Source organism: Mytilus californianus, unplaced genomic scaffold (genome assembly GCF_021869535.1).
Source record: "Mytilus californianus isolate M0D057914Y unplaced genomic scaffold, xbMytCali1.0.p SCAF_1, whole genome shotgun sequence".
NCBI lineage: Eukaryota > Metazoa > Mollusca > Bivalvia > Mytilida > Mytilidae > Mytilus > Mytilus californianus.
In genome coordinates this window covers 136237800-136251703 of record NW_026262581.1, presented here as the reverse complement: position 1 = coordinate 136251703, position 13904 = coordinate 136237800, and the positions used below count along the sequence as shown (strand labels likewise).

Genomic DNA, 13904 nt, shown 5'->3' with positions numbered 1-13904 from the left:
ATAAAACTCAGATCAAGTTATAATTAAGGTAGCGTCACTTTTACTGTTCTTCAGTTATGTCCCTTTATAACTATATAATATGCAAGCGGGGGCATCATCTGTGTCCACGTGTGGACACAATCCACATTTAATTTTTATGCCCCACCTACGATAGTAGAGGGGCATTATGTTTTTCGGTTCTGTGCATCCGTTCGTTTGTCTGTCCGGCTTCAGGTTAAAGTTTTTGGTCAAGATAGCAAAAAAATTTTGGGGTCGTATTTTGCTATCATGTCGTTGTCGTCGTCTGCGTCGTCGTCGTCCAAAGACATTTGGTTTCCGGACAATAACTTAATTTAAGTGTATGGATCTCTATGAAATTGTATCAAAAGGTTCAATATCACAAAAGGAAGGTTGGGATTGTTTTTGGGGGTGATGGTCCCAACCGTTTAGGAAAAAGGGTCCAAAAAGGAGCCCCAAAAAAGCATTTTTCTAGTTTCAGGACAATTACTTGTGTATAAGTATTTTGATTGCTCTGAAATTGTACCACAAAGTTCAATACCACAAGTTGAAGGTTGGGATTCATTTTGGGGGTTATTGACCTAACCGTTCTGGAATTAAGGGCCAAAAACGGTCTTAGACAAGCATTTTTCTAGTTTTCAGACAATAACTTGTGTTTAAGTGTATTGATGTCTCTTAAATTGTACCACATTTTACAAAAAGAAAATTTTCTTCCAAGTGTTATTTTTTTTTGGAAAAGGGGGGTGGGGGGTAAAAAAAAAATTTTTGGGGGGTCAATTTTTTTTCTTCATGAAATTTCCAAAGAAAAATTGGGAGTCACAATTGCTTATTCTTTGTATATAGTCTGAAAACAGATTTACTAAGTATTGCGCAACAGCACAGTATATTGCACAAAAGCAAGAAATCTTCAATTGAATATAAATTCAAATCATATAACCAATTTTAATTTCTTTGACTACATTTATTCTGTGTCGGGAACCTATAACCAGAGTTGGACCTTTGCGGTCTTATCCAGCTGCGCTTGGCGAAGCAGTTTATTGATGAAGTTGAAGTCCAATTAACTTGAAACTTAGTACACATGGTCCCTATGATATGATCTTTCTAATTTTAATGCCAAATTAGAGTTTTGACTCCAATTTCACGGTCCACTGAACATAGAAAATGATAGTGCGAGTGGGGCATCCGTGTACTATGGACACATTCTTGTTTACCTGAAATTTCGATCCTTCAGGTATTGATCCTATGCATCCTAGCCCATCCATTCTGTCCCATTAGTCACTTATGTTGACTTTTTTATTATCAGAATGTGTCAGCAAAAAGTATAACTCATATGCTCATACTTTGCATAGTTTGGCGAACAACAAAATTTTAAGTAAATAAAGTCATTTTGCAGATATTTGCAGTGAATCTAGTAATTCCTCTTTCATAGATATTTTTTATGTGCTCGTCTTAATCCATGGAGCATAATGTGTTATATAAATTGTCGTCGGATGCTGTGTACCATAATTGTTTTTGGTTCACCTTTGTAGTATTAATCAGGCTGTTGGTTTTCACTTCTGAATTATTTCACATTTTCTTATACCCTGGCCTTTAATTGCTATATATTTTGCTTATTGTTAAAGGCGGTATAGTGACATGTAATTTTTCACATATTTGTCCATATGTCTTTATGGATTGTTGTCTCATTGGCAATCAGGCTACACCTCCTTAATTTTATATTGTAAACTTCTGTTTTGATTTTACTTGTTGATTTATATTAACAAAATTATAAAGTTCAGTTTAATCATTGTAAGAACTATAGATTTAAGTAGATTTTTGAGTTTTGTATTATTTTTTATTTCCAGTACTTGGATCCATTATTTGAAGAGGAAACAGAACAATGTGCTGATTTATGTCTTCGTCTGTTGAAACATTGTAGCTCCTGTATTGGCAGTATCAGATCTCAAGCTAGTGCCTCACTGTATATGTTGATGAGACAGAATTTTGAACTCGGAAATGTAAGAATTTGTTTTTAATTGTTTTGTGGTGCTAAACCTCAATAGGATTTTTTGTATTGTAACGATTTAATTCAAAAGAAGAATTTATTACACAATTATGAGAGAAATTATATGAAAAACTAGGAACAAGGAATTATTTGAATCTGGAGTAATTTTAAATTCTGGAAAATTGATAAGAAATGTATGATGAAAACCAACCCAACTATGGAGGGTTAGCAAAGTGTGCATGGCTAATGTTCAGGTTACTTTCACTGATTTTTCAGTATAACCCTTCTTTATTGGTTAAGTTTTCATTATACATCTCTCATCAATTTTCCAGAATTCAAAATTATTCCAGATTCAAATATTCCTTGTTTGGGTGATTTCACTTGTTAATTGTTTATTGTTTGCCTTGTGCTTTATTCCACAAACTTCATAAGGTAAAAGACATGGAAGATTTCCTCATAGAAGAATAGTTACTTCTTTTATAGAACTCAGCATCAAACTTTTTTGGACATGTACTCTTTGGAATGTGTATGTATGCATGTATTATACTCAATCCAATCAATAATGTAATGTAAAACAAATTTACTTGTTAGTAGACAGATAAATAGTTAAAAGAAAATTGCCTTAGTTGTTATAAATTTGGTATAAATTTTGTTTGTGTTTAAATTCAGAATTTTGCCAGAGTAAAGATGCAGGTGACGATGTCTCTGAGTTCATTGGTAGGACAGAACCAAAACTTTGATGAAGAATATCTACGCAAATCATTGAAAACTATTCTTACTTATGCTGAATCAGATTATGATCTACAGGATACAACCTTCCCTGAACAGGTTAGTGTTTGATACAACCTTCCCTGAACAATTGGTCTTTGACACAACTTTCCCTGAACAGATTGGTCTTTGGCACAACCTTCCCTGAACAATTGGTCTTTGACACAACCTTCCCTGAACAATTGGTCTTTGACACAACCTTCCCTGAACAATTGGTCTTTGACACAACCTTCCCTGAACAATTGGTCTTGACACAACCTTCCCTGAGCAGATTGGTCTTTGACACAACCTTCCCTGAACAGATTGGTCTTTGACACAACCTTCCCTGAATAATTGGTCTTTGACACAACCTTCCCTGAACAGATTGGTCTTTGACACAACCTTCCCTGAACAATTGGTCTTTGACACAATTTTTCCTGAACAGGTAAGTGCTTGACACAATTTTCCCTGAACTGGTAAGTGCTTGACACAATTTTCCCTGAACAGGTAAGTGCTTGACACAATCTTCCCTGAACAGGTAAGTGTTTGACACAACCTTCCCTGATGGTAAGGAATTACAACTTTCCTTAAACAGGTTAGTTAATATTCATGTCTGAACGATTTGTTTATTAAAGAACAATCATACCACCACATTTATTTATTTTTATAATCCTAGTGGATTTAACATAATTAACATTATCTCTGAAACTTTTAGGTTTAGGACTTTGATTAAGAAAGCCTTCTACATTATACATCTGTATTAATTAAGTAGTCACTTTAAACATATTTTATTTTTCAAAAAAGACAAATGGATCACACAACTTAATTTCAGGATGAAGACATGAATACATTACAAAACTTTCTGAAAAAAATCTAAGGAATTCTTTCCAGTAATAGAGCAAAAACAGTGTGTCTTATTGTATAATAAATAAAACAAATGAACACACCTAGCTGTATAATACAATACATTCTGTTTGTGTAGATGAATCAAGTCATATGTGTACTATGCTTAAAAATTCATTAGATTGATGTCACATAACTTTCTAATAAGGTATACAAGCTTATAGAATATGGTGTTGTATCGTTTTCTTTTCTTGTAGGTTAAAGACTTGGTGTTTAATCTCCATATGATTTTATCTGACACAGTAAAGATGAAGGAGTTCCAGGAAGATCCAGAAATGTTACTGGATCTTATGTATCGTATAGCTAAAGGATACCAGAACTCTCCTGATCTCAGACTTACATGGCTGCAGAATATGGCTAGCAAACATAGTGAGGTATGCATTATTGACCTGTTTTTGGAAAGTTTGCTAGAGCTTGCTATAGCAAAAACTTTCCTAAGGCATTGGCCTCAAACCGGAAGTGACAGACTATCTTACTTTAGGATGTGTGTTCTACTCCTAGATAATGTAGTTCTGGTGTTTGACAACTAATTCTAGAAAGATGCTTTTGAAATATTGAGTTACTTCTATTTTGATTAGCTTACAGTTTGAATTAAAATATACTGAATGTTCATCGATAATTCAAATAATTCAACTTCATTTTGAAAATGGCTATCACAAACACTACTTCGCGGATCTGCACTGCGCTGAAAGTAAAATTAATACACATCTACACCAGACAGCAGTTTCTACGTTATGCTTTTATCGGCATTCCCAAGACATGCGTGAGATCCATATCAACGGGAGTACTATAATCCCATTTCAGGGGTTTCCTCCCGTCCTCCGGTTGAAGAGAAAATAAATACCGTGTTTAAAATATTTCATGAATGAACATTTTTCGATGCTTACTACAATTTTTACAATGTTTATTAAAGACGTAAAAGCCCGAGTGTATCGAAAGTATCCCGGTATCTCATCTCGGCCCACAACAAACTCGGACTATAATAAACTCGGCCTATTACATAATCGGCATCAGAAAATCGGACTATAACAAAATTCGTAATTATACTACTTGCTATCAAGTCTCCCAAACAAAGTTTGGAGACTTATTGTTTTGCTCAGTTCTTAATATTTTTCTTCTTGAGGTCTATTTAGGGGTATTTTGAGGGGCCAACAGAAGGGAGGGATTTACTATAGAACCCTATGGGATTTATTGTTTTTAAATTTTCAAATGACTATAACGTGAAAACAGTAAGTGATAGACACACGCGGTTTTCAGTAATGATCACAGGATCATAAAACAAATCAAATGAAATATAGCGTGAGTCCCTCTGGATCAGCCCCACCCCCTCCTGTTTGAGAACTTGTAAACGGTTGAGATCCCCACCCCTAAACCATATATATTATTGTATGGGACAATAAGACAAGTCAAATGGTATATAGGGGGAGTCCCTGGGTGTCACCCCCATCCTGTTTTGAGAACTTGTAAAAGGTCAAGATCCCCACCCCTAAACCATATATATTCTTGTACGGGACAATAAAACAAATCAAATGAAATAAAAGGTGAGTCCCCTGGGGTCACTCCCACCCCCTTCCTGTTTAAAAACTTGTAAACAGTCGAGATCCCCATCCATAAACCATATATATTCTTGTATGGGACAATAAAACAAATCAAATGAAATATAGAGGAAGTCCACAGGGACTTCCTTCTTTTTGAAAACTTGTAAACGGTTGAGATCCCCACCCCGAAACCATATATATTCTAGTATGGGACAATAAAACAAATCAAATGAAATATAGGGGAGTCCCTGGGTGTCACCCCCACCCCATCCTGTTTTGAGAACTTTTAAACGGTCAAGATCCCCACCCCAAAACCACATATATTCTAGTATGGGACAATAAAACAAATCAAATGAAATAAAAGGCGAATCCCCTGGGGTCACTCCCACCCCCTTCCTGGGAATGACTAATTATGGGAGCTTTGTTTGGGAGACTTTGTAACAGCATCAAGTTACAATTATTTCTTGTATTAAGTAATTTTTTTTTAAAGTCGGAAAAAAAGTTAAACACCCAATCTACACATTTACAACCTATTTGAAATATTACACATCTACCATTGCAAACTTTCCACAGGTGCTATGCAGCACTTTGATTAGTGAAGTTTTTATGCCCCTGTCGTAGGCAAGGGGGCATTAAGTGTTACCCTTGACTGTCTGTCCTTCCGTCTTTCTGTCTTTCCGTCAGTCCCATTTTCATTGCAAGCTTGAGTGGGGGCATTCGTGTTCTCAGACACATTCTTCTTTAAATTTTTTTTGCAAATTTGATCACAAGATTGTAGGTGTATAAATAAAGCAAGAAAGTTAAAACCAGTTTCTGTTGTCTCATTTTAATGTTCCACTGCAAAGATTTAAGTATATAGACTTCGCCTTGTCTGTCGATAAATCATTTATTTGACCTACAGTGCATGACCAAAAGTGTTCGTCACTTGTGATTTTTCTCTATATATTTCATATAAAACTTCTTTGTTTTTTTTTTAAATATTGAGGGGTCATATCTGGTCGAATTTTAATAAATTTGGTACCAATGAAAGCAGAATTGTCACTGGTTTATTTGTTAATTTGGTTAAATTTTTGTTGCTGAGCATTTTTATTCTCTGTTGTTATAAACACAAGTATTATTTCTTGGTCATCAGTTTGCTATTTATTTCAACCAATTGACTTGGGAAAAACTATTATACATTTTCATATCAAGAGAAAACAAAAACAATTGACGACAAAAACTATGACCAAATAAACAAATCCATGTTAGAGAAATATGTGTCTTTTAACACCTAGTTTGAAAAAATCCAACAATGAATGCCTTCAAAATAATTTTTTGAAAAAAATTGTTTTTATGTGAAATGTGTAGCAAAAAAAATAAAGGAGACAACCACTTTTGGCCATTGGCTGTAAATTTAAAAATTATTTTTCTTTTTTTATTTTAGAGAAGTAATCATGCTGAAGCAGCTCATTGTTGTTGTCATGCTGCAGCTTTAATAGCAGAATACCTCAATATGATAGAGGATAAACCTTACTTACCTGTCGGCTGTGTGGATTATCAGGTAAAGGGGAGATAATTATCACTAGATATGATAGAGGATAAACCTTACTTACCTGTTGGCTGTGTAGATTATCAGGTAAAGGGGAGATAATTATCACTAGATATGATAGAGGATAAACCTTACTTACCTGTCGGCTGTGTAGATTATCAGGTAAAGGGGAGATAATTATCACTAGATATGATAGAGGATAAACCTTACTTACCTGTCGGCTGTGTAGATTATCAGGTAAAGGGGAGATAATTATCACTAGATATGATAGAGGATAAACCTTACTTACCTGTCGGCTGTGTAGATTATCAGGTAAAGGGGAGATAATTATCACTAGATATGATAGAGGATAAACCTTACTTACCTGTCGGCTGTGTAGATTATCAGGTAAAGGGGAGATAATTATCACTAGATATGATAGAGGATAAACCTTACTTACCTGTTGGCTGTGTAGATTATCAGGTAAAGGGGAGATAATTATCACTAGATATGATAGAGGATAAACCTTACTTACCTGTTGGCTGTGTAGATTATCAGGTAAAGGGGAAATAATCATCAGACCTATTACTAGGAAATGATAGCACATCATAATGGGCAGTGGTTTTACAGGGAAAATATTGGAAGACAGCTATCTAGGACCTATGAAACCCCTTCAAAACTTTAATGTTGAAGGTTCTTTCATAATCTTGGCTCAGGATTTTTTATTCTTTGTACTGATTAAATAAAGTTTCCAATTTCTGATATGGGAAAAGAGTAAATATCGCATGATTGTCATTGGAAGAAACTAATACTTCATACTTTCTCCCATGCTCCAAGGTCATATCATATCTGACTTTTTTATACGACCGCAAAAAAATTTTGTGGTCGTATATTGGTATGACGTTGGCGTCGTCGTCGTCGTCGTCGTCGTCCGGCGTCGTCGTCCGAATACATATTGGTTTTCGCACTCTAACTTTAGTTTAAGTGAATGGATCTTTTTGAAATTTGACCATAAGGTTAAATACCACAAAAGGAAGGTTGGGATTGATTTTGGGGGTTATGGTACCAACAGTTAAGGAATTAGGGGCCAAAAAGGGGCCAAAAATGAGCATTTTCTAGTTTCCAGACAATAACTGTGGAACGGTGTATGGATCTCTCTGAAATTATACTACAAGTTTCCATACCACAAAGGGATGGTTAGGATTTGCTTTGGGGGGTTATGGCTCAAACCGTTTAGGAATTAGGGGCAAAAAAGGGGGAAAAACAAGGTTGTCCTGGTTAATGGACAAATACTTTAGTACAAAACATAATTTAAAGCAGTGTAAGGGAGATAAATCAAATACATCATTGAAATTATCTCCCTTACACTGCTTTTAAATTATGATAAAGTAATGGTTAATGAACAATAAAGATAATCTAAAACAGTGTAAGGGAGGTAATCCAAATACAACGTTTTGGTTACTTCCCTTACACTGCTTTTAAATTATGTTTTAAGAAATGCATATTTATAAAGGAAGACCAGTAAAAATATCTGCAAATGTTTTCATCTTTTTTTTTTACAAAAAAATCCATATGAAAGATTTGACACTATATTTTTATTAATTCTATTATAAAATAGATTAAGTTAGCACTATGGTAAATTTAAATGGGTAATTATGGTTGCCAACTCCATTGGAAATTTGAATTGAGATTATGACCATATCTTGAGGGAAAGAATTTTTTTGGGGGAAAAAGGGGGGGGGGGATAAAAAGAAATTGTGGGGGGGCCAATTTTTTCTCATTTCAGATTTCAGAAATTAAAAAGAATTATTCTTCAAATATTATTTTTTTTTTAAATTTCAAATATTGAAAAATTTCAAGAAGTAATCTTTAATTGCACAGTATGGCGCATTAGATTTGTAAAATCTTTGATCACATTTATTTATTTGTTATGCCGAATCTAACAGTGTATTTAGATTTTTAATTTTGGGTCCAGTTTTCAAATTGGTCTACATTAATGTCCAAAGGGTCCAAAATTAAACTTTGTTTGATTTTAGCAAAAATTGAATATATGAGGTTCTTTGATATGCTGAATCTAAACATGTATTTAGAATTTAGATTTTTGGCCCAGTTTTCAAGTTGGTCCAAATTGGGGTCCAAAATTAAACTTTGTTTGATTTCAACAAAAATTGAATATATGGGGTTCTTTGATATGCTGAATCTAACCATGTATTTAGATTTTTGTCGAGCCTTCGACTTTTGTCGAAAAAGCGAGACATAGCGATCCTACATTCCGTCAGCGTCGGTGTCGTCGTCGTCGGCGGCGGCGTCCACAAATATTCACTCTGTGGTTAAAGTTTTTGAAATTTTAATAACTTTCTTAAACTATCCTGGATTTCTACCAAACTTGGACAGAAGCTTGTCTATGATCATAAGATAATATTCAAAAGTAAATTTTGTAAAAAAATAAATCCATTTTTTCCGTATTTTACTTATAAATGGACTTAGTTTTTCTGCCAAGAAACATTACATTCACTCTGTGGTTAAAGTTTTTGAAATTTTAATAACTTTCTTAAACTATCCTGGATTTCTACCAAACTTGGAAAGAAGCTTGTTTATGATCATAAGATAGTATCCAGAAGTAAATTTTGTAAAAAAAAAATTCCATTTTTTCCGTATTTTACTTATAAATGGACTTAGTTTTTCTGCAAGTTAACATTACATTCACTCTGTGGTTAAAAGTTTTTAAAATTTTAACAACTTTCTTAAACTATCCTGGATTTGTACCAAACTTGGACAGAAGCTTGTTTATGATTAAAAGCTAGTATCTAGAAGGAAATTTTGTTAAAATTTTGTTCCATTTTTTCCGTATTTTACTTATAAATGGACTTAGTTTTTCTTCCAGTTAACATTACATACAGTCTGCAGTTTAAGTTTTTAAAACATTTATTAGATTCATAAACTATCCTGGATTTTTACAAAACTTGGACAGAAGCTACTTACAATCAAAAGATAGTATAGAGAGGAATATTTTTATTAATTTTTTTCCTCATTTTTGTTGAGCCTGTGATTAACAGCAAAAGTAGGCGAGACACTGGGTTCCGCGGAACCCTTACGAATTTTTTATTTGTGGACCCCGTTATCTAATTGGTTCATATTGAGGTCAAAAGGGTCCAAAATTAAACTTTGTTTGATTTCATCTAAAATTGAATTATTGGGGTTCTTTGATATTCCAAATCTAACCGTGTATTTAGGTTTTTAATTTTGGGTCCTGTTTTTTAAATTGGTCTACATTGAGGTCCAAAGGGTCCAAAATTAAACTTAGTTTGATTTTAACAAAAATTGAATTCTTGGGGTTCTTTGATTTGCTGAATCTAAACATGTGTTTAGATTTTTGATTATGGGCCCAGTTTTCAAGTTGGTCCAAGATAGGGTCCAGTATTTAAACTTTGTTTGATTTCAACAAAAATTGAATATATGGGGTTCTTTGATATGCTGAATCTAAACATGTATTTAGATTTTTGATTATGGGCCCAGTTTTCAAGTTGGTCCAAATTGGGGTCCAAAATTAAACTTTGTTTGATTTCAACAAAATTGAATATATGAGGTTCTTTGATATGCTGAATCTAACCATGTATTTAGATTTTTTATTTGTAGGCCCCGCTATCAAATTGGTTCATATTGAGGTCAAAAGGGTCCAAAATTAAACTTTGTTTGATTTCATCGAAAATTGAATTATTGGGGTTCTTTGATATGCCAAATCTAACCGTGTTTTTAGATTTTTAATTTGGGTCCCGTTTTTTAAATTGGTCTTCATTGAGGTCCAAAGGGTCCAAAATTAAACTTAGTTTGATTTTAACAAAAATTGAATTCTTGGGGTTCTTTGATATGCTGAATCTAAACATGTGTTTAGATTTTTGATTATGGGCCCAGTTTTCAAGTTGGTCCAAGTTGGGGTCCAAAATTAAACTTTGTTTGATTTCATCAAAAATTGAATTATTGGGGTTCTTTGATATTCCAAATCTAACCGTGTATTTAGATTTTTAATTTTAAGTCCCGTTTTTTAAATTGGTCTACATTAAGGTCCAAAGGGTCCAAAATTAAACTTAGTTTGATTTTAGCAAAAATTGAATTCTTGGGGTTCTTTGATATGCTGAATCTAAACATGTGTTTAGATTTTTGATTATGGGCCCAGATTTCAAGTTTGTCCAAGTTGGGGTCCAAAATTAAACTTTGTTTGATTTTAACAAAAATTGAATATATGGGGTTCTTTGATATGCTGAATCTAACCATGTATTTTGATTTTGGACATTGGACCATAATAGGTAAATTAAAAAAATTCAAGTTCTTAGACCACATTCTTTCTGTGTCAGAAACCTATGCTGTGTCAAATATTTAATAACAATCCAAATTCAGAGCTGTATCAAGCTTGAATGTTGTGTCCATACTTGCCCCAACTGTTCAGGGTTCGACCTCTGCGGTCGTATCAAGCTGCGCCCCAGCGAAGCATTTTATTCTACATTGTATATCTATGAAAAAATACAATAATGTAAATAGGATTAAGACTGGTCAGTCTGTTTTTATGCTGTTTCACAAAATAGATCAAAATAACCCAGAGAAACTATATAAACATATATATACCCATGAGTGGGGGAGTTTATTTATGTGATGTTATATGTTATGTTTCAGAAAATAACATTAAATGTATTAGAGGAAAGTGCTGTCTCAGATGATGTTGTCTCCCCTGACGAGGAAGGGATCTGTACGGGAAAATACTTCACAGAGAGTGGACTTGTTGGTCTCATGGAACAGGCTGCTAGTTCATTCACAATGGTAAAGTCAAACCCACTCAGTTTTTGTCTGAATTTTGTATAAAGAAGCATAATTATATCACATTTAATAGAATTTTCTTTTTTCAGGGCAGAAGTTCATAAAAATTTGCCAAAATTCTTTTACCATGTACATTTTATAAAAAAACATTAAACATTGTGGTCCTGAATTAACAGTAGGTAAGCACACTTAGAAATTTAAAATAAATAAAACATGGATAAACACTTATATTGTTCACAAAAATGCTTGTGTAGAGTCAATTTTATTATCAATAAATACTAGATATTTCATGTTATATTCAGATTATTGAATTGCGAGCACAGATGTATGAATTTTAATTAGTTTGTAGGCATATGAAAAGATAAGTGTTATAATTTGTAGGCTGGTATGTATGAAGCAGTTAACTTGGTATATAAAATACTGATTCCTATTCATGAAGCTCATAATGAATGTAAGAAACTGGCACAGATCCACCAAAAGTTACATGATGCTTTCCAGAATGTTACTCTACAGGTAAAACTACAGTCAAAAACTTTTTAAACAATTTTAAAATATAATTAAAGAATAGAAAATGGCATATTTGCAAACAATCCAATAGTTCAAAAGATATCATTACCCTAATTCTGAAAGAAAGGAAGATTTATATGTGTATGGCCACATTTCTAGACTCAAAATAAACATTAAGAGTTTCGTGTATCACCAATTTTTCAAATGGATTATTTTATACCCAAAGAAGGCTGTTATAATCAATGTTATAATTGTTCATTTATACTTAATTTATAGAACACATGTTACTATCTGATCATCATCTGCACACAATGAGAAACTCACATATATTTATATATACACTAAATCATTTGATGGCAATTGTTCAAGGAAGAACTGAGTATTTTTAATTTGTTCTCTTTGTCCTAAAAGTAAGAAAGATCAAGATGGCTCTTTTACATGAAGAATTCTTTTACTTTCACCTGTTACTGTATATTTAACATGTTAATACAATTTTTTAACAACTCTTTACGCATGGTTCATCATAGAGTCAAAATAACCAAGAAATGAAAAATTTGATGTTTAATCTGTTTTCAGGAAGGGAAGAGAATATTTGGTACCTACTTTAGAGTTGGATTTTATGGTCATAAGTTTGGAGATCTTGATGGTGAAGAATTTATTTACAAAGAACCAGCTATTACCAAATTACCAGAGATATCTCACAGACTTGAGGTATGGTATTGAAGTATCAGAAACCAGCGAGAGTATATCACTTTATGTGTGACGCCAGTAACTTCTATTTATATGGCTCAATATGTACATGTTTGTTATTGTTTCAACATCATTTATTACAAAAAAAAGTTATGTTCACACAAAAAAAAAAAACCAACAGAAAAAGTACTTTTTACATATTGAACAAAAAAATCTTACTTGACATGTTTTGTCACTTTTTCAGAATGTCCATACACCAGTTTTAATAATGTTAATGCAATGTTTAAGATTAAACCATACTTTTCTCAGCCGAAGCTAATTAGAATATTATTATTTATTTTCTAGAGTTTCTATGGTGACAGATTTGGGGAGGAATTTATACATATAGTAAAAGACTCCAACACAGTAGAGAGAGATAAATTAGATCAAAACAAGGTACTGTTAATTCAGATGTATGTGGGAGTGGAACTCCCAAAATAATCTTGAAACAAAACATTGAAATAGTACTTAAATATATGTAACAAATACATAATGCTTTCTATCTTATCCTTGTATAACCAGCATCATTACCTCATTGTTTGAGAAGTGTATATAACATCTATGATATGCACAGATCACTCTTTTAATCAATTGATCTATATTCAAAACTATTAATATTCATTTTACAAAATCATCAGGGCCTACATTTTCACTAATATTTAGTAGTTAATTGTTTCCCAATAAAAGAATGCAGATTTTTATAATTTTTCCCTCACATTTCTCACCATCTTTACATACTTCAAAAAAATTTAATTATCATAAATGTCTTAGTATACCCCACAGAACAAAGAACAAAGTTCTGTAGGGTATAATGTTTTTGACCTGTACGTCTGTCTGTCAGTCTGTCCGTCAGTCCTGTTCTTGTCATCGCAACTCCTCTGAAACCACACAACAGAATTTCATGAAACTTTGTAGGTTATAAGTTCATACTATGTAGATGTGCATATCGACATAAAATTATGATCCAATTTTTTTCTAGGAGTTATGTCCCATTGAACTTTTTTGGCCTAAATATACTACTGCAACAGTTTGTCAATGCAACTCCTCTGAAACCAAACAAGAGAATTTCATGAAACTTTATAAATAATAAGAACATGATATGTAGATGTGCATATCCACAAGAAATTTTGATCATTTGACTTTTGTGGGAGTAATAAGTCTTTGAACGTAGGAATCTGTTGAG

At 33.0% G+C, this 13904-nt stretch overlaps 1 protein-coding gene across 1 annotated transcript in view; it reads left to right on the top strand.

The window, feature by feature from the left end:
- Positions 1–13904, top strand: part of LOC127735792 (dedicator of cytokinesis protein 7-like) — an 82918-nt gene that overhangs the window by 63372 nt on the left and 5642 nt on the right. Inside the window, exons 34-41 of the mRNA XM_052246114.1 lie at positions 1842–1994; positions 2651–2809; positions 3829–4005; positions 6593–6709; positions 11345–11488; positions 11867–11998; positions 12569–12703; positions 13028–13117. Of these exons, the coding sequence (XP_052102074.1) occupies positions 1842–1994; positions 2651–2809; positions 3829–4005; positions 6593–6709; positions 11345–11488; positions 11867–11998; positions 12569–12703; positions 13028–13117 (1107 nt within the window). The remainder of the gene's footprint in view (positions 1–1841; positions 1995–2650; positions 2810–3828; positions 4006–6592; positions 6710–11344; positions 11489–11866; positions 11999–12568; positions 12704–13027; positions 13118–13904) is intronic.